This window comes from Sminthopsis crassicaudata, chromosome 3, assembly GCF_048593235.1.
Source record: "Sminthopsis crassicaudata isolate SCR6 chromosome 3, ASM4859323v1, whole genome shotgun sequence".
Taxonomy (NCBI): Eukaryota; Metazoa; Chordata; class Mammalia; order Dasyuromorphia; family Dasyuridae; genus Sminthopsis; species Sminthopsis crassicaudata.
In genome coordinates, this window is record NC_133619.1 from 274085720 (window position 1) to 274104850 (window position 19131).

At 35.4% G+C, this 19131-nt stretch overlaps 1 protein-coding gene and 1 long non-coding RNA gene across 3 annotated transcripts in view; one reads left to right on the top strand and one right to left on the bottom strand.

The window, feature by feature from the left end:
* The window catches only part of CASK (calcium/calmodulin dependent serine protein kinase), a 367163-nt gene extending 349426 nt beyond the window's left edge, over window positions 1-17737 (top strand). Inside the window, 3 exon segments of the mRNA XM_074300811.1 lie at window positions 3711-3913; window positions 9413-9496; window positions 16375-17737. Coding sequence (XP_074156912.1) covers window positions 3711-3913; window positions 9413-9496; window positions 16375-16551 — 464 coding nt within the window. The 3' untranslated portion in view covers window positions 16552-17737.
* LOC141561339 (uncharacterized) overlaps window positions 1-19131 on the bottom strand; it is a 95318-nt gene that overhangs the window by 39183 nt on the left and 37004 nt on the right. The window contains exon 3 of one of the 2 annotated variants that reach the window (XR_012488028.1): window positions 766-1077. The exons of the other annotated variant lie outside the window; for it this stretch is intronic. This is a non-coding gene — a long non-coding RNA (uncharacterized LOC141561339). The remainder of the gene's footprint in view (window positions 1-765; window positions 1078-19131) is intronic. 2 annotated transcript variants of the gene reach the window in all.

A 19131-nucleotide genomic window follows, 5' to 3' on the forward strand; every position in this document is an offset into this window, starting at 1 on the left:
CCCTGTTTGCCTCAGTTTCCTCATCTATAAAATACTTCAATATTTTGCCAAGAAAACCTCAAATGGGGTCACAGAGTCATACAAAACTGAACAACAAATTTTTTTTTAAAAAGTAATTTGATTCAAGTATATTGGAACAAGAGCCATTCCCCAATAGATAAATCATCCAGGGACAGGAACAGGTAGTTTTCAAAAGAAAAGATTGAGAACAATATGAAAAGAGAAGATAGTGAAATCACTAATAAAAAAAGAAATGCAAATTAAAACATATTAATTAAAACAAGGTCAAGTGATCTGCCTAAGTAACACAACTAGCCAAGTGTCTAAGGTCAGATTTGAACTCAGGTCTTCTTGACTCCAGTTTTAGCACTCTATTACTAGTTACCCCAAGTAGTATTACAACTATGCATATATCTCAAAAAAGAAAAAAAATTAAAGAAGAAAAAGATCCATATGAACAAGTTTGTTTATAGCAGCATTTTTAATAACATAAAACTACAAACAGAATGAGTGCCCATCGATTGAAGTAGTGCCTGAATAAAATAAGGAATATTTGGATATAATATAATGTAAAGGCAATGTAAATAATAATTAAATAATGGGGTAGATTCAGAGAAACCTGAAAAGAAATCAAAGGAAAACAACTTTGAAAGACTTAAGAATTATGATCAGTGTAATGATGGATCATGAAAAAAGGAAGGAAGAGGAGAGATAAGGTAGGAAGAAAAAAAGAAGAGAGTTCTTAAGTACTTATTATTTACTTACTGTGGATGAAGCATAGTGTTTGTGTTAAGGACCATGCCTAAGTAAAGGGGCAGGTCAATTCTCCGAGAGCTTCCACAGCTGTGAATCTTAACATTTGAAAAGTTGCAAAGCAGCCTTTACTGACGCAGATGTTGCTTGTGGATTGGGGATGAAATAAATTGAACGCAAGAGGGAAGAGGAAAGAGATCAGACAATGTAACTGCCTCTCAGTCTCCTTGTATCATCATGATCTTCTTACATGAAGAGATCCATTCTACAGGTCTGAATTAGACCTCCAGCAGCCACTGGCAGATGGCAGGGGCTGGAGCACCACTAAAAAAAAAAAAAAAAAAAAAAAAAATTAAACAGTCCTTGCCTACAAGTACTTTACATTCTAATGGGGAAAGACAGCATATAATGGACATCACTGAAAAGTCTAGGAAGTGATGAGAGTAAAAGACAATAATGAATCATGTTACCCAGCTTTGGACAAAAGAGTGATAGGAGTAAGATGCATTTTCAAATCTAGATAATGTATGCATTTATTTTGATTGACTAAATATATTTGCTATTTGGAAGAGCTTTTATCAGGGAGACAGTAGGAGATGGGCAGTTTTATCAGTGGGATTAGGATATCAATAGTGCTGGTAATACCAATTAAAAGAAGACCAAACACAGAAAAGAACTTCGACAAAACACTTTTTTAAAAAAAATCTCAAAAGAAATCATAAGGGAAAAAATCATAAACAAAAAGGTAGCTGGGATCACAATGTTAAATTTATTATATCCTTTAAATTAAATTACTTAAATAGTTTCACAGTATATATAAATTACATACTGTGAAATTTATACACAATTTTCACACAATTCTTTTTTTTTCTTTGTATCAAGAAATATTTTTGATGTTTGTCAGATTCATAATTTTTTTAAAAAGACTTTTTTTCTTATGTAACTATAACACTTTTTCAAAAACACTCATAGCATCCAAGGAAAATGATTGTCCCAGTGTCCTGCCCTAGTCATACCACATGTTCATTTCTCTAGGAAGCAACCTGCCATAGAAGATAAAGTCAAGATTTCCTGAATTCTAATCCTGTCTCAAAACCTTGAGTCATTTTTCAGAATGATAAAGGGACTTGAGATCATGTCATATGAGGATTCATCAAAGGAATTAGAATTTTTAGCCTAGAGAAAAGAAGCCTTGTAGAGGGGATTGGTTGAGTTTCGTCATTTAGAAGGGCTGACTTGTGCAAGGAGAGATGAGACTTCATCTCCTTTTCCCCAGAGGGCAGAACCAAGGGCAGGGATTGGAAGCTGCAGAAAAACACATTTTAAGCTTGAAAGAAACAGTTTCCTCATGGGGATAGAAGGGCAGCAGATGGGAGGTTGTCTGGTTTCAGGCCTTCCCTCACTCAGGGTCTCCAACCAAATTAAATAACTATCAAGCATGTTAGAGAGGGTGTGCTTTCTTAGGTATAGGCTCAATGATTTGACTTCTGAGAAATCCTTTGCAACTCTAATTCTTTTATTTTTTTTCTATATAGCTTATGAGTTGTTGTTTTTTTCCCTTTTACAACTAGATGTTACTCAAGGATAGAAGCAGTTTCATTTTTACCTTTACTCCTGGCGAGCAAAATCCATAGTCAGGTGCCTAGGAAATATTTACTGAATTGAATTAAATTTGAGTTTAGTGGTACTTTTTTTAGACATGTATTATTTTATGTTATTGTTAAGCTCCTGTATCAGCACTAGCTAACGAATTTGCTTTAAAACTCTTTAGTCAAACTATCAGAAATGTTAGAGCTAGGTAGCACAGTAGATAAAGCTCCTAGGCCTGAAGTTCAAATTCTACCTCAGATTCTTACTACTTTTGTGAACCTAAGCAAGTTGATCATTTCTGTTTTCTTCAGTTTCCTCATTTATAAAATGGGAGTAATAATAGTACTTACTACTTCTCTGGGTTGTTGTGAAGATCAAATGAGATAATAAATGTAATGCACTTGGCACATAATAACATTAAATAAATGCTAGCTGCTGTTATCATTATCACCATCACCAGTGTCACCTCAGACATGTAACTCTTTTCTCTTCTCAAAACTCCAGTTTCTTCTCTATAAGATTCAGGGATTGGACTAAATGAAAGTATCCTTCCAGGCCTTAATATATACTTCCTATGAAAAATACCTAAACGAACATGTGTGTTGTTGGGCACCATAGGAAAAATGGCAGTCACTATAGTATAGGCTTCCTCTTTACCAGGACTTTGTTTTGTGTGGTAGAAATTAATGTTGAATTTTGGAAAATCCTTGCAGACATCAGCTTCTTAAGCTATAATTCACTACCCTACATGGGGGGTCTCATAACTGATTATGGGGGTGAAATTATGATTAATTAAAAGTAAATTTTAAAAAAAAAAGTAAATTTTTTTATTTCTATAGTTTTTTTTTTACATATTGTGTATCTGGGGTCACATAAAAATTTCTTGGGTAAAAAAGAGTCAGGAGTGAAAAAAGTTTAAAAAGCAAGCCCTGCTGTGGACTACTAATGACAGAAATCTCCTTCCTTTACCATGTCTTAGCCATTAGTCAACTTCCATATTAAAGTCCCTACTTTTCATCTTCTTAATATCCAATACGTTAAGGCATAATTTCGACTGCAAATTGAGTTACTCATTTCTTTATATCATTAAGCCCACTTTTCATTCTGTGGGTGGTAACAAGGAGTACTGATGCAATTATCCCTTTCCACCTAAAAGCTGAATTACCAAAACCATTCATTCTCATTTTTATGCATGTGGATGTGATTTATAGAAATCAGTGCCAAAAGTTAGCCGAATGAAGAGATGTTATTGATATCATAAGAATGATGCCAAAGGTTTAGAAACTTTAAAAATGTCGAATAGTTGACTTTATAAAGTGTACAGACTCTTCTTTTAAAACCTCTTTTTCAATATGTTGTTTCTATAGACACAACTAGACCTCCAAAGAAAGATGAAGAAAACGGAAAGAATTATTACTTTGTATCTCATGACCAAATGATGCAAGACATATCTAACAATGAATACTTAGAGTATGGCAGTCATGAGGATGCCATGTATGGGACAAAACTGGAGACAATACGGAAGATCCATGAGCAGGGACTAATTGCAATACTGGATGTAGAACCTCAGGTAATTAATTTCCAGACATGTGGAAACTTCTGCCCTGCTGGTCTAAAAACTAATTTTAAAGATGGGGGCTTGAAGCAAGTTTCAAGGTGAGAAAAGCAAGAAATTACTTATCCACTTCATAGTGCTTCTAAAAGTATTGGAGAATGCCAGTGACCAGAGACAATAGAGGAAAATCTGGAGCATAAATAGACAAGCATTTTGAATTAGGGCAGTAATCTTATAAACACGTGCCATAATAAAAAGCAGCAGTTCTGTTTTCATTATCTTTATTATATTCAGAAATCTAATAAAGCAGCTGATTAAATCTGTATTTACCTAGAATATCCACACTAACCTAATGTTTGGTAAAAATCTTGTACTGCATTTATACAACAGATGCCTCTCTAGATCTCAGTCATCCTGAAATGGCAGGATCGTTGATCCCATTTTCCTGGAGTGGAGAGAACACTGGTCTTAGAGGCAGGTAACCTAGGATCAAATTCTGTGTGATCTTGGACAAATCACTTAGTCTTTCTAAGTTTGTTTCCTCATCTGTGAAATGGGATGTTAATTTTACATTTCACATTTTCACATGTAACACTGATGTGAGGGAAATATCTTGTATAATTAGTAGCAGTGTTGACTAATATGAAGATAGGACATATTGAGTTATCTTTTTCTCCCACTCGTCTCCAGCGTGGTTCATGCATACGTATCTAGTTACATATAGGTTCCATACCATTGTATAATGGCATATAAATCATATCTCAAATGAAGAAAGGTATTCCTTCCAGCATGAATTTACTCCTGTGATTTTTTTTTACAGTTTTCTCTATTTTTACAAAGAAATACCTAGAAATGAGAATTAATTGTAATACTTCTACATTTCTCTGTTAACCTGTCAGGACATAGCTTAAGCAGTCAAGACATAAAATGTTTGTGTTTTGTAAGGGATATTCATAGAAGTTAATAATAATCCTTACTCGACAAAAAAAATCTACCATGTATAGGTGAATTTGATTTAATACATTAAAATATCTAGATGAATAAAGAGTATCTCTTAATCAATACCAAAGCTAACTAGAGAAAAGAATCCTTACCAAAAAATTGTCTTCAGGATAGGATGTGAGGCAGGATTTGTAATGAGATCTATCTGATATTACTTGTATCAAATTCCAAGTTAGGCCTAGCTTATTATGAATTTCACAGTCTCCAGAGAGTGTTAATAAGATTCTAGCATCCAAGAAAGTTGTCTTAGCAAAGACCAGTGTTTATATATAAATAATTGTAAACTAGAAGGAAACAAATCTGGCCCCTTGAAATTGACCCAGAAGCTCATTTTCATAAGCTTTTAGTCCATGAAACAATTTATTTTTTAATCTACTTTTCATCTCATTTACATTTTGAATGGAAATAACATTTTGATGTTTGCATCTACTTCAAAATCTGGTTGCTAAATACCCTTCATTCATTTATTCATTCCACAACTATAGCAATTATTTTAACTATTTATTAAGTACTTACTATGAACAAGACACTCTTTTTGAGAGTGGAGGCAGTAAATAACTAAATGAAACATTCCCTGGCCTTAAAAAATAGGCACTAATATCTTCCACATCTGACAGATGAAGAAACCAAGACTGAGTGAGGTTGAATAACTTGTTTAGAATCCTACAGCTAATCAGAGACTGAGGCAGGATTTGAATTTAGGTCTTTTGGACTCTAAGTCCAGCATCCTATCAACTGTACCATCTAAGGGCCCCAAATTTATATAATGCTTTATGATTTGCAAAATTTGTGTGTGTGTGTATCTGTGTATAAGCACACTCATATACATACATATCTGCAGATAGATGTGAAAGGGGAGGGGGAGAGAAAGTCAGTCTCATAAGTTCCCCACAACAACCCTATGAACTAAGTAGCAAAAGTGTTATTATCCCTGTTGGGCATATAAAAAGGCCAAGCTCTAGTTAGGTTCAGAGACTTATCCAGTGTACGTAAATAACAAGATACCAAACATAGCTAGTAATCATGTCATCTATCAGTGAATTGTTTGTTAGGCAGTAAGTGTACACATACCTCTTTCTTATCCTCCTCTTGTCCTCTAAAGACAAAGGTAATCAAATTAGTAATTGAAATTTATGTGACACTTTTTAGTTTACAAAATGCTGTATATAATTTACATCATATATTCATCAAAACAACTGTTTAAGGAAAGTAATAATTTATTTTATTTTAATTATTAATAACCCATTTGGTAAAGAAACTGAAGTCTCAGCAAAGTTATACAACTAGACCAAAGTCACTCAGCTAATTAGCATCTGTATTCCTGGCATTGAGTCCGGGTTCCCATATCTAGCATTCTTTTCATTTTCCAACAGTGCTTTTTTAACAAGAGTTTGTCACCTAGTGCCACCATAAAGAAGAATACAATATTGAACTCCAGAACACATGTAGTCCCTATGCACACAAATTAAAACAATATTAAAACATCTGAGTCAGGCTATTCATTTTTTTTTCTCAGCATCAAATTTATCATTTTGATGATTTCAAGATTTCTTTTTCAAGAAATCATGAAAGAAAACTCCTTATATCTTTTAGAACCAGAGAGCAAAATGAAAATAAAAAGACTTTAGAAGTCAAATCCATCCTGACACTTACTAGCTGTATAACACTGGGCATGTCATTTCATTTAGATTGCCTTGTTTGAAAGAAAGGAAAAGAAACTCCCAAATCCAGAACTTCAGGTTAAACAAAAAAACATCCAGAAAGTAGTTTATTAAAGTACTCAGTGAATAAGCATATATTTGTCAAGAGCTGTGCAAAGCATTGAGGATGTAGAGAAATGCAAAGATACTCCTGAGTCTCATGAAGCTCATAATCTAATGGGGGAGACAGCATGTAAATAACTATGTATAAACAAGATAGATACAGAATAGACTAGATAGAATCAAGAGAGTGAAGGCAGAAGAATTAAAGGTGATTGAGTTTCCCTGTAAAAGGCAGCGTTTTACCTAATATTTAAAGGAAAGCAAGAGGAGGGGATAAGATTTTATATGCCAAACAGAGGATTTAATATTTGATCCTCAGAGGAGGGTTAGGGCAACCTATGTAGTAAATGATGAGTTCAGTTTTGTAAATGTGATGTTTAAGGAGAATTCAATTCAATAGACAGTGCAATACACATTTGGAGATGATTGACTAAAGTTCAGCAGAAAGGTAAAGGCTGGATAAGTAGATTTGAGAATGATTAACATAGAAATTAATGCGTAAGAGCTAAATAAGATCACTGAGTAAAATAATAAAGAAAAAGAAGAGTGCCCAAGATGAAGATCTGGGAGATCTTTGCAACTATCAGATATGACTTGAATAAAGATCCAGCCAGAAACCGAAAAAGAACAGTAAGATAAGTGGAAAGAAAATCAGGAGAAAATCCAGTCACAAAAACCTAGAGAGAAGAGAGTTTCCTGGAGAAAAGGGTGTTGTCAAAAGCTGCAAAGGCTAAAAAAGATAAGGCTTAATAACCATTATATTTGGCTTTTGAGTCAATTAATATTTATCAAAGAGCTTACTATCTAATGGAGGGGGGGGAAGATAACACACTAAGGGGAAATATAAGGGGAGGGGAGGCAGGACCTGGTGGAAAAATTAGAAAAGTCCTGAATTATTAATGCAGCCAAGTGAGAATTGAGATATGAGATGCTTGTCCTGAGCCCCATCATTCAGTGGAAATTTGAGTTGATAATTCTGTTCTTGTGTCAAAGTAGGGAGAGGGATAGGTAGCAATGATGATATATAATTACCAAGGTTGATTCAGTCTGATAGAATGATGAATTTTCCCAGTGATTTCATCTTTAAGACATAGTGGGGAAGCTAGAGTAGTGCAGGCATGTGGGAAATAAGGAAGAAATTAAGAGATCTTAAGTAACTTTGGAGAGAGGAGTTTTAGTTGAATGATGAGTTGGAATAACTAAAAAGAGTGTGAGAGGAAAGGAAGTAGGGTCACCTCTTGTAAAGGACTTTCTCAAGTTTGTCCATAAAGAGGCAGAGAGATATGGAATGGATAGCTGAGAAAGGGATATGTTTGTACAAATAAGCTAAGGGCTATAAAGTATAATAAGTCTTTAAATTAATAAACTTTCAATTCTTTTTTTAAAAACCTTTTTATTTACAAAACATATGCAGAGATAATTTTTCAACATTGACCCTTGCAAAACCATCTGTTCCAAATATTTCCTTCCTTTTCCCCATCCCTTCCCCTAGTTGACAGGTAGTCCAATACATGTTAAATATGTTAAAGTATATGTTAAATCCAATATATGTATACATATTTATACAGTTATCTTGCTGCACAAGAAAAATCAGATCAAGAAGGAAAAAAAACTAAAAAAACAAAATGCAAGCAAACAACAACACAAATAACATATAAATAGTTAAAAAAAAAAAAAAAACCAACAACAACAATGCTATGTTGTAGTCCACGGTCCTCTCTCTGGATGTTGATGGCTCTCTTCATCACTGAACAAGTGGCACTGGTTTGAATCATCTCATTGTTGAAGACAGCCACGTCCATCAGAATTGATCATTATATAATCTTATTGTTGCCATGTATAATGATCTCCTGGTCCTGCTCATTTCACTCAGCATCAGTTCATGTAAGTTTCTGCAGGCATCTCTGAAATCATCCTGGCAGTCATTTCTTACAGAAAAATAATATTCCATAATATTCATATACCATAATTTATTCAGCCATTCTCTAATTGATGGGCATTCACTCAATTTCCAGTTTCTAGCCACTACAAAAAGGTCTGCCACAAATATTTTTGCACATACTGGGTCAAAGGGTATGCACAGTTTGGTAACTTTTTGAGCATAGTTCCAAATTGTTCTCCAAAATGGTTGGATCCATTCACAATTCTACCAACAATGTATCAGTATTTCAAACTTTCAATTCTTTAAGCCATTTTAAAAAGAATGTTTTGAAATTATATTAATATAATTCACTAGTATGTTTTGGTAGATTGATATTTCATGCATTTTTAGTTATTTGAGTAATGTTTGTTTCTATAATTTCTCCTCCTTTTTATTTTTGTGGGTTCAAATCCAAATCTGGTGACCTATTATGGAACCATTAGCAAATAACCTCCCAAATAGACTTCAGCATCTTCATCTGAAGTGGGAATAATGTCCGTAGTGTCTACTTACAAGGCTGTTGGGATCCTTAAATGAGATATGTGTGTATGTGTACATATAATATATATTATATATGTGTGTGTATAAAAGCATTTTCAAAATTTCATTTACTCTCTATAACAACAATTAAATGAGAGTCTCTTTTTTGTAGGAAAAAAAGTATTTCGTAAATTTCTTCTAGATGGCTATTTAATTTTAAGAGGAAAGGGGACACTTACTTTGTAATTCAATTTGTTCCAATTGTTTTGTCAGTTCTCTCTGTCATCCCATGCAAAGGGGACATTGGCTTTTTTCCCTGCTAAAGTCTTTAAGTTTCTTTTCATACAGGCGCTGAAGGTCCTAAGAACTGCAGAGTTTGCTCCTTTTGTCGTTTTTATTGCTGCACCCACGATTACTCCAGGCATCAATGAGGTAAGAATCACTTAGACTTTTAAATATTAACATGTACTGATGGAATGATTCGTATTTGTTGTGCATAAAGGCTGAGAGCGTAGTGGGGTTAAACACTAAAACAAGTGAAGCACAGGATCCTCTTTCTGCACTATGAATTTAGCACATGTAGGTTGATTTTCATCCAAGCTCACCCACAGGAATTTCATGAATCCATTATCCTCCACTTATAGCAACAGCCTTTTGTTTTGGATCCCCTTGCCAAGAGAAAAAGGACCTCTTCTGTGACCAGGCTCTCCCCTCAGCATCCCTGAAGTCGTCCAACAATAGAAATGATTGATTATGTAGCTGAAATTAATCTCTCCTAAATCTATCCATGAATTGGAAATGGTGATCAGTGTCTCAATTTTAAAATGTGTATATTTAATTACATTTCCCAATGTGTACAAAACTTTATTGGTTGTAGGGCCTGTGATTTCATTGATATAAGGAACGCTTCTCACCATGAAAGTTAATACCTGCTCTGCATTTAGTCTTAGAACATGGGCCTGGAGAAAGGTTAGACCAAGGCAGGAAGAGTGTTAGGGGAGATTTAGACTCCCACATCCCTGACAGCCAGCTGTCTTTCCAGAGATGTTTGTGTTGTTGGTCAGTCACATCGGACTCTTTGTGACTCCATGGACCCCACTGCCTGTGGGGTTTTCTTGGCAACACTATTAAAGTAGTTTACCATTTCCTTCTCCAATGGATTAAGGAAAACAGAATTAAGTAACTCATAGCTGGGAAAGGTCTGAGGCTAGACTTGAACTCAAGTCTTCCTGACTTTGGGCCTAGCTCTCTATTCACTGTGCCACCTTAGTTGCTTCCAAAAAATGTTAGAACTTTAAAACTATTAGTTAGAATTGAGGAACATTTAAGTCAAATCATAGACTATTGCTCCTGAAATACAATTTAGCAGTCATCAAGTCCACCCTTCTCATTTTATAGATGAGGAAACAAAGGCCCAAAAGGGAGTGACTTACTTCTGGCCTCAAAATTAGTCATTATTAGAGCTTAGAGAGAATCCAGGTCTTTTGACTCCTGTTTACATGTTCTTTGTCCACTTGCACACATCAGAGGGAAATCTGATTGAAGTGAACATTAAAGGGACCCATGTGTGTGCAGGCTTTCTTGTCTCCATTTCATTGAGAACTAACTGTACTCGAGGAGTTCCTAATGCAGATAAGGAACTAGACTTTTGCCCCAGGGTGGTGAATTTAGAGGGGGCTGAGCAATCACAGAACTTAAATGCCTTGAGAATGAACTTTCCCTTACTCTTCCATAGTCTCAAAGCAACCTCCTGAACTGTGGCTTAGCCACAGATTTCTGGGACTTACAGATCCTTCCACCTTGGTAGCTCAGTGGTTACAGTGTTGAGTCTGCAGTTAGGAAGCATTGAGTTCAAATCTAGCCTCAAATACTCACTGGCAATGTGACCTTGGGCAAGGAAGAGTCAGAGAGTTCCAAGTCAAGCACTCTTTCATTTTTCTGCTTCCTTAGTAAGACTGACAGGCCATCTGAAAGTGTCTGTGATTTTACAGGGTTGTCTGGGACATGAAGAGGTTAGGTGTCTGTGGTCATGCTGCTAGCATGGATCAGAAGCAGGAATTGAACTCTGAGCTTTCCTGATTCTAAAGCTGATCCTCTCTCATTAGACCTCAGGGAAGCCTCCCTTCCTTCACCACACCATTTGAGCTTCATCTATTCATGAAGCCTTTCTTCATTTCCTAGATCCTTAAGTCCCTACTGCTCAGTATTTGACTACTTTGCCTTTATTTGTATTTATTCTATATATACTTTTTTTTTTCTCATTAGAATATAATCCTCTAGAGAACTATAACATTATTAGCTTTTGCATCTCTAGTACCCAGCACAATGACTGGTATGCAATAAGTACTGAATAAATGCTTGTTGATTAGTGAGACAATCTGTGTTTATATTTGCTCTGCATGTAGTAGGAGTTTAATATATAGCTACTGAATGTTCAAATGACTTGTAGCTCTAAGCTAGTCATTATTAATGACTATAGTAATAATTATGATTACAGTTGTCATAAGAGAGGAGGCCTTTGCCCTGCTCTGTCCACATGTCTTCTCTCCATCTGCACTCGGATACCATCTTCTCCTGTCTGCTGCTGGGTCTGGCCCCACAGCTCCTCCCCTACGTGTTCTTCTTCTCCTTGGTTCTGGTCAGACCCACCACTGCAGTATCTTTGCCAAGAAAACCCCAAATGGGGTCACAGAGTCAGACATGACTGAAGTAACTAAACAATACCACAATGTGACTCAGGCAGGGCTCAATCCACTGCATTACCTCTTTCTTGCTGTGGTGAGAGGCTAATTGAAGTTGGATAATATGAATTTATGATAAATTCAGTTAGAATTATTGGTATGTGAATTCTTCTAGCTCCATTCCATTCAGAAGAACTTATGTGGGATTCAGAGTGAAGATTTGACACAGATTGAGAAACAGTAGGACAAAGGGATGAGATATTCAAAAGTAGACAACAGTGTATTAATTATATGGTAGAGATTAGAAAGGAAAGGAAATAGCGTCATGTGCAATAAATAATCTAAGAAAATACTGAGCCCTGGAGGAATTCTAGGTTTTGAATAGCCTTTAGGGGTAATGAATAGCCTTTAGGAGTGATGCATAGGAAGAGGTGGAGTGAAAGGAGGTTATGGTCAGAGAGGAATATCCTATTTTTTGATGAAGGGAATGAAATGTTTGTGGTTAATGGTGAAATCTAGATTTGGAACCTCCCCATGTGTGATTAAGATAAGGATAAGAGATTCAGTCAAGAAAGAAAGAGACGAAGGAAAGACGTTATTAAGTGTCTACTGGGTACCAGACATTGTCCTAAATGCTTTACAAATATTGTCTCATTTAATCCTCAAAACAGTCCTAGGAGGTAGGAGCTATTGTTTATCATCCCCATTTTGCAGTCAAGGAAACTGAGGCAGACCTATTAAGTGATTTGCCAAAGGTGGCATGGTCCTTCTTTGCTCTGGGCCCAACCCTCTATCCAGCACTGCACCACCTAACTGGAATTTGAGAAGACCTAGGAATGGGTATTTGAAGACTCATTAATGTAGATATAAGGAGTTAGAAAGGAGAGGAATATGGTCCTTTAAAGACAGAAGAATAACCTGGAAGCCACTAAGATCTAGTTTAAGTGGAAACACTTAATTGAGGGAACCTAAAGGGAAGAAAAAATGGTAAGTGATATAGTAAAGTCTGCAAGTGACAGTGAAGAGCAAGAAATATCCTTATTTCTTCCTTGGGTCCTGCTAGATGATTTTTGTAGAATTCAGGGTCTGGGCTGGCAAGAGCTCAAGGTGATGCTCTGAACCCAAACTAGTACTACTTAACATATATGGTTCCTCAATTACAGAGTCCCATGACAGCAGGTAGACCAAGCTTGAAGCTAGTTCACTTAGTTGTAAGAAGGAGACAGAACGTTTAAATTGCCATTTGGGAATTTATCATTTTGTCAAACTGTACTAAAAAAAATGGTTCTAGCCTAGCAAAGAGAAGAATGTGCTATGCAATATCTTTCATATTTTTATCAGATAGCAGAATATTCTTTACACAAAGATGATCCAGTTGACCCCAGAAGTGTCATCTTTTTTTTGCCCTTGTACAGCAAATGAGTACAGCCAGGTGGCTCAGTGGATAGAATGCCAGCATGGAATCAAGAAGACCCATTTTCTTGAGTTCACATGCAATTGGGTGACTCTGAGCAAGTCTTTTCACTCTGTTTGTCTCACTTTTCTCATCTGTAAAATGAATTGTAAAAGGAAATGGCAAACCACTGTAGCATCTTTGCCAAGAACACCCCAAATGAGGTCATGAGTCAAATATGACTAAATGACTAAACAACAAATACCTCAAATTATGTTTTCAAAAAGAGGGAATGGGAATTCCTAGATCAGATTATTGTCTTGTTTCTGTTAGTTAAAAGGAACAAATTAATAGAAAGTCATTGAGAAATTGATGAAGCTTGATGATGGAGCTCACTTCTCATTTTTTATTTTTTATTCCTTAGGTTAGTTTGACAAATGACCACACTCTAGTTAATCACACAGCAAAATTAAGATATTAGAAAATTTCAGTTTCTGTACTTTTGAGGAAAATCTAACTAAATTTTCTTAAGTGCTTTTTATTTCTATTCACTTTTATTTTTTACATCATTTAATTTGCATAGAGTATATTTCTTTCTAAAGTATAATCTATTTTCTTACCTTATTTAAATATGCAAACATTTTGAAAACATGTTAAATGATTTTATCCTTTTGTTATATTATTTTCTTGAATTACCATCTTTGATTTTTTTTTTGCCTATTTTTCTTGCCCTCTTACTAATTTTCCATAGCTGCCAAAATGGTGCAGAAAATTGCCTGTAAGTACCAGCCAGGAGCTGATGAAATACAGCCCTATTTCTTTTAATAGATTTAGAATGTAGACGTTCTGTTCCCACTCAATGCTGCTTTTGCTGTTAGAATAAAGGCATTTTGTTTTCACTGATTTAACCCCCACTCCTATGATGAGTTAAGTACATATAAGAGATATTTTTTCGTGAAGAAAGAAAAGACAAACATAACTTCACCATTCAAGCTCAGAGAGAAATCTTTAATTCAACATGAAATGTTTCGTCACTTTATACATCAAAATTGATTGCTTAATACCTCAAACTAAGTCTCTTGACTGTAAATTTGACAGCCTTTGTGGGTAAAAAGCAATCTTCCAGTGGTTTTGAGAAAACAAGACTATTTTAATCAAAAATTACCTAGAAATCCTCTGCCCCAAAAGTGTTATTTCTCAGTCTCCCCTACAACCATATTTCAGGGAAACAGGCTGTGGTTTTAACTCTGATGGTACACTTTCATTTCTAAGCAATTTGGTTTTGCTGATACCAAGCCCAAGGGAGACTTTGTAAAGGTTGTTCTCTAGTAACTCGATATCTTCTGAGCAAGGGCAGATTTGCTCTTCTCTACAGTGAAGTCACAGTGAAAAGACTATGCTTTTTAAGGATAAGCAGATGTGTCTAGATACACCCATAATAAAAAGGTAATTGAGAGCTCCAGTCTTATCTGTAGAATAGTTAATATTTGATATTCAAAGAATACTTCTAAAACTACTTTGAAAAAAAAAAAGTAGTTGGTCCTGAGAAGAGGTACAAAATTTTTATCTTCAGAGTTTTTAATGGAACTCCTCAACTGTTTTGATCTCTTCTCTGGGTTGGTATTACAAAAGAATTAGTTAATTCCATCTTTATTAATGAGTTTGTGCTTATTCTTCCAAGAGGAGAACAACTACAAAGCCCAGATTTTACCTGTAGTATATTGACCCATGTTTTTCACAAAAAGGACATATAACAGACATATTTATGCTTATGACGTTTAGTCCTTCAAGGCTACTACACACACCTTTATTTAGGAAATTTGCCCCTCCCCTCCCCCTTGTCTAGCCTTACATGCCCCTGAAGGATTGGTTCCTTTTTTTCATCAGGTCGTGTGTGTGTGTATGTATGTGTGTGTGTGTGTGTGTACACCCACATATACACATATAAAAACATAGATATGCATATATATATATATATATATCACAATGAACTCAAACATATACATAGATATGCATATCTTTGTGTGTATGTATAAATATAAATGTGTATGTCTATGTCCCTGTGTATGAAAATAAAAATTGATTGTCTTAGCAAATTCAGCCTCTCTTATTCCCTTATTGTAAGGAGATTCAACTTCCTATTTTCCCTTGAGAGGTCCCCATCTTAAAACAATAAAATAAAATGGGCTATGTTATTACTGAAGTTTACACATACATGTCCTCTTTAAATTTTCATTTGCTTTTGGCTCACTATTAGTTATGAGTGTTTGCCAGAGAGCTGATTGGAGAAATGTCATAGTAGCTTAATGCCCACTGACATCAACAGCTTATCTCTGCAGACTACCTGGGACTGACTGGTAGATTTGTACATGAACTCATTTTTAGTAGTTCATCAGGCCAACAGATGCTGTGTCATACTTTTGAAATGATCCATCCCACATTGAGTGTTTTTCATTTTGTAACATCCAAAAAGCATTTGCCTTTGGCAGTTTGTTGTATTGGATATCTTTCCATGTGACTGACCTCCTGGAACATGTTGGCCATTAAATAGAAAAAGAGGGAAACAGTTTGTTGTTGAGAGAAGAAGGTTGCCTGGTACAATCACAGTTCTAGTATGGGGGACTCAGAATCAAGCTAGGCGTTCAATCAAGCACGAGCCTGTGCCAAGAAAAAGGGAATATGAGATCTCGGATCACGCAGATCTAGAAATGCCTCAATGTAAAAACAGGAGAATGAGGTGAGGACTAGGAGATAGCATTTAAGGTATGAAGAAACTGGGGAAAGAAAAATAACTAAAGAACATCCGGATCAAGGTGGTTAACTGCCACTGTCTGTGCAAACCACATCCTCTGCCTATTGAGGCACTTCCCAGCCAGATTAGCCACCAGAGTTTCTGAGTTGTGTTGTTCAAGCATGTCATTTTAGTAGTATTATTGTGTCCTCATTCTTCACTCCAGCCTTCCTGGAAACTAGAAGCATATCCTGTTGCATGTCAGACAGCTCCTGTTACATGCAGCAATTTACTAAAGCTGGAGTGTGTAGCAAGTTGTTTCTTTTGGTTATAACCATACTCTTGGCTTCACCTGGTGGGACTGGACTATGAAGCCTGACCATGGCAGAGCAAATGAAAATCAGGAGAGCTCAAGAATCCAACTAACTTTTCTCTTTTCTTTGCTTCCTGATGCACTCCCTCCCTATCCCATCTCTATTCTCCACCTCCCCAAATCGCTATTTAGGATGAATCTCTTCAGCGCCTGCAGAAAGAATCTGATATCTTACAGAGAACATATGCACACTACTTTGATCTAACGATTATCAACAATGAAATTGATGAAACAATCAGACATCTGGAGGAAGCCATTGAGCTCGTTTGTACAGCACCACAGTGGGTTCCAGTCTCCTGGGTCTATTAAGCCTCTCACCAGATAACTGAAGAATTCTATCATATCTGGGAACCACCTCATACGTGAAAAAAACCTCTTCATTACTGGCCTTGTGTCAACAGGTCTTGGCCCCTAGAGACTACCTAGATGTAGTGTGATCTAAATTTAATTATTGTCATGTCCAAATAGATAGGAGGAGGAAAAAAATTAAACACTAACTTAAAGAGACAGTATCTTTTTAATCAGTTCTCCTAAACTTTAATAAAAATGTATCTTTAAATGTATGTATTATTCAATCCTTTGGAATGTTATATTTTTGGAAATCATAGCTTTTTATTTCAAAGGCCCCTTAAAACTGCACAAAATAGATGCTGCTTTCTATAATCTATTTTAATAATAATAAAAAATAATTCTGTTACCTTGACATGGGGGTGGAACACTACATTCTTTTTAGAGTCTGATTTTATGGATTGGAATATCTTGCTTTCCTTTATTTATTTGAAATAATCTAGTGATGACAAAACATTTTTAAAGGCCTTTTTTCTCTTTTTTTTTTTAGAATAGTATTTTTGTTAGGTACTTTTATGTAACATCCAGATAATGTGATACTGTCTCTTTGAAGAATTCTGTCAACCTTTTAGAGATTTGAAATTGGGTCTTGACTCTTAATGCATGTGGACAGTCGCAAGCTTTCATGCTGTCGGTGTATCTGTGTTGAAAAAAAAAAACTGTAATCTACAGTACACATTCGTTCATTGGGAAAACTACCCAAGGAATAAAAATAAAATGTTATGACTAAGTTGTAAACCTATGCACATCCCTTGCATTTTGGGCAACTTTATAAAAAAAAAATCTGATTTTTATTAATAATAATCATGTAGTGAAATGTGTTTGTATTTTGTCTCAATTTAATTTGTTGTAAGGTGGGAGGGGGAATTGCTGGTTTCATCATTTTGGATCTGTGTTGTCTGAGAGTATTAACGTTTTAATTCAGCAAAGAAATGCAGATTTTTAATATGTATGTAATTGTTTTAAATTTACCCATTTTAAAAGGAAATAATGTGCAATGAAGAAACCAGTTTAGGCATTTGCTATAAACTGAATATTCCAAAAAGATTCATCTTTGACAGCCCTGTAAATTCCTTAAGAATGGTAACTGACACTATAGTCTGACCAATTTTTTTTTTAAATACACTTCCTTTTATGTGTTCAACAATTAAATGCCTTTGGGTCCTTCATTTCATTATAGATTGGTTCAGTTTTGAAAATCAGTACTTTTAGATTTTATGATGCATTGGATGATAATTGAACCATCAGAAGGCCCTAGCTAGAGTGAATACAAGTCTGCAGTGCACTCCAGGGGTCCACAACCAACAACTAAGAGCACAGCTTGAATAATTTCTGACCCCTTGAGGCAGTCAGCCATATATTTATTTGAGAACCATCTGTGAAGGCTACTTCCTCTTGCTTTATCCCTTGGCACAGGTGAATTTTTTTTTATTTCATGTTAATTGAGGGGCATTGACCATCTCATCACCCTCCCATATCATCCCATTCTGCTGGTGCAGGTGGTTAGAGGCTTAGTGGTCCTCATACTTTTTACTCTGTATTATCAGTTGAGGGTTTTTTTAATTAGTATTTGTGAATATAAATTTTTCAAAGTATTTTGTGGTTCATGAAAAGAGCACATCATTTTTGTCCTTTTATGATTCAGTGCAACAAATTTTATAGGTAAAATGGCCTGTGCTTGATTGTATTGAAAATAGCCTAGATTGCTCCGTGCCTTGGCAGGACTAGCAAGATGTCTTCCTGTCAAAAAAAAAAAAAAAAAAAAAAAAAAAAACTTTTATTTAAAGGACCAAATGTATTAGTTGTGCACAGTTTAGAAATTGGCAGCTCCCTCTCGTGGCTCCTGTTGTTAACAATGCCAATGGCCATGACAAGGTAATTTAAAAACTTATTAAAGCAAATTGTTAAATAAGGTTCATAGCCTTAAAAAACATGCTGGAAGTTGCTCATCTACTCTAGACATAAACACATGCAGATCTTATTCCTAACTTTATATGTGAATCAAAAAAAGAAAAAGTACTTTGGTACATTCTAGTATCACTTTTAAGCCTGAGAAAATTTAACCTAGTGAGTTATTCACTTGATGGTACTGACCACAATTGGGGCTCATTTCAGTTTTCATGAGCCTACTCTACCTCATTTCCCATCAAAGCACAAAGAATAAACAACTCATGAAATGGGAAACAAAATAACAACAAAAAACTTCCCTCGTTTTTCAGTAGAGAAATTAATCTACTTTCTGGTCAGATTTCCAGATGATGTCATCTTTAAATCATGGTTGTATGCATATAAATTTATTAAGTGAAGCAACTGTTTTAAAAGTAGTGCTGCCATTTATAACCACCAGAAAGACTTGATTCTTGTTTTAATAAATAGGAATAGTCATCACTTGAATTCATATAGCCCCTTCTGAAGAACTCATCTCATCAAGCTTACCCTGAGTGTTTCGCAAGGGTGAGTATGTTCGTGTCTAGTTAGCAAGTGGGGAAACTGAGGTATTGAGTAATTGAAAAAGGAAGCTAGGACATAGAACTTAGATCT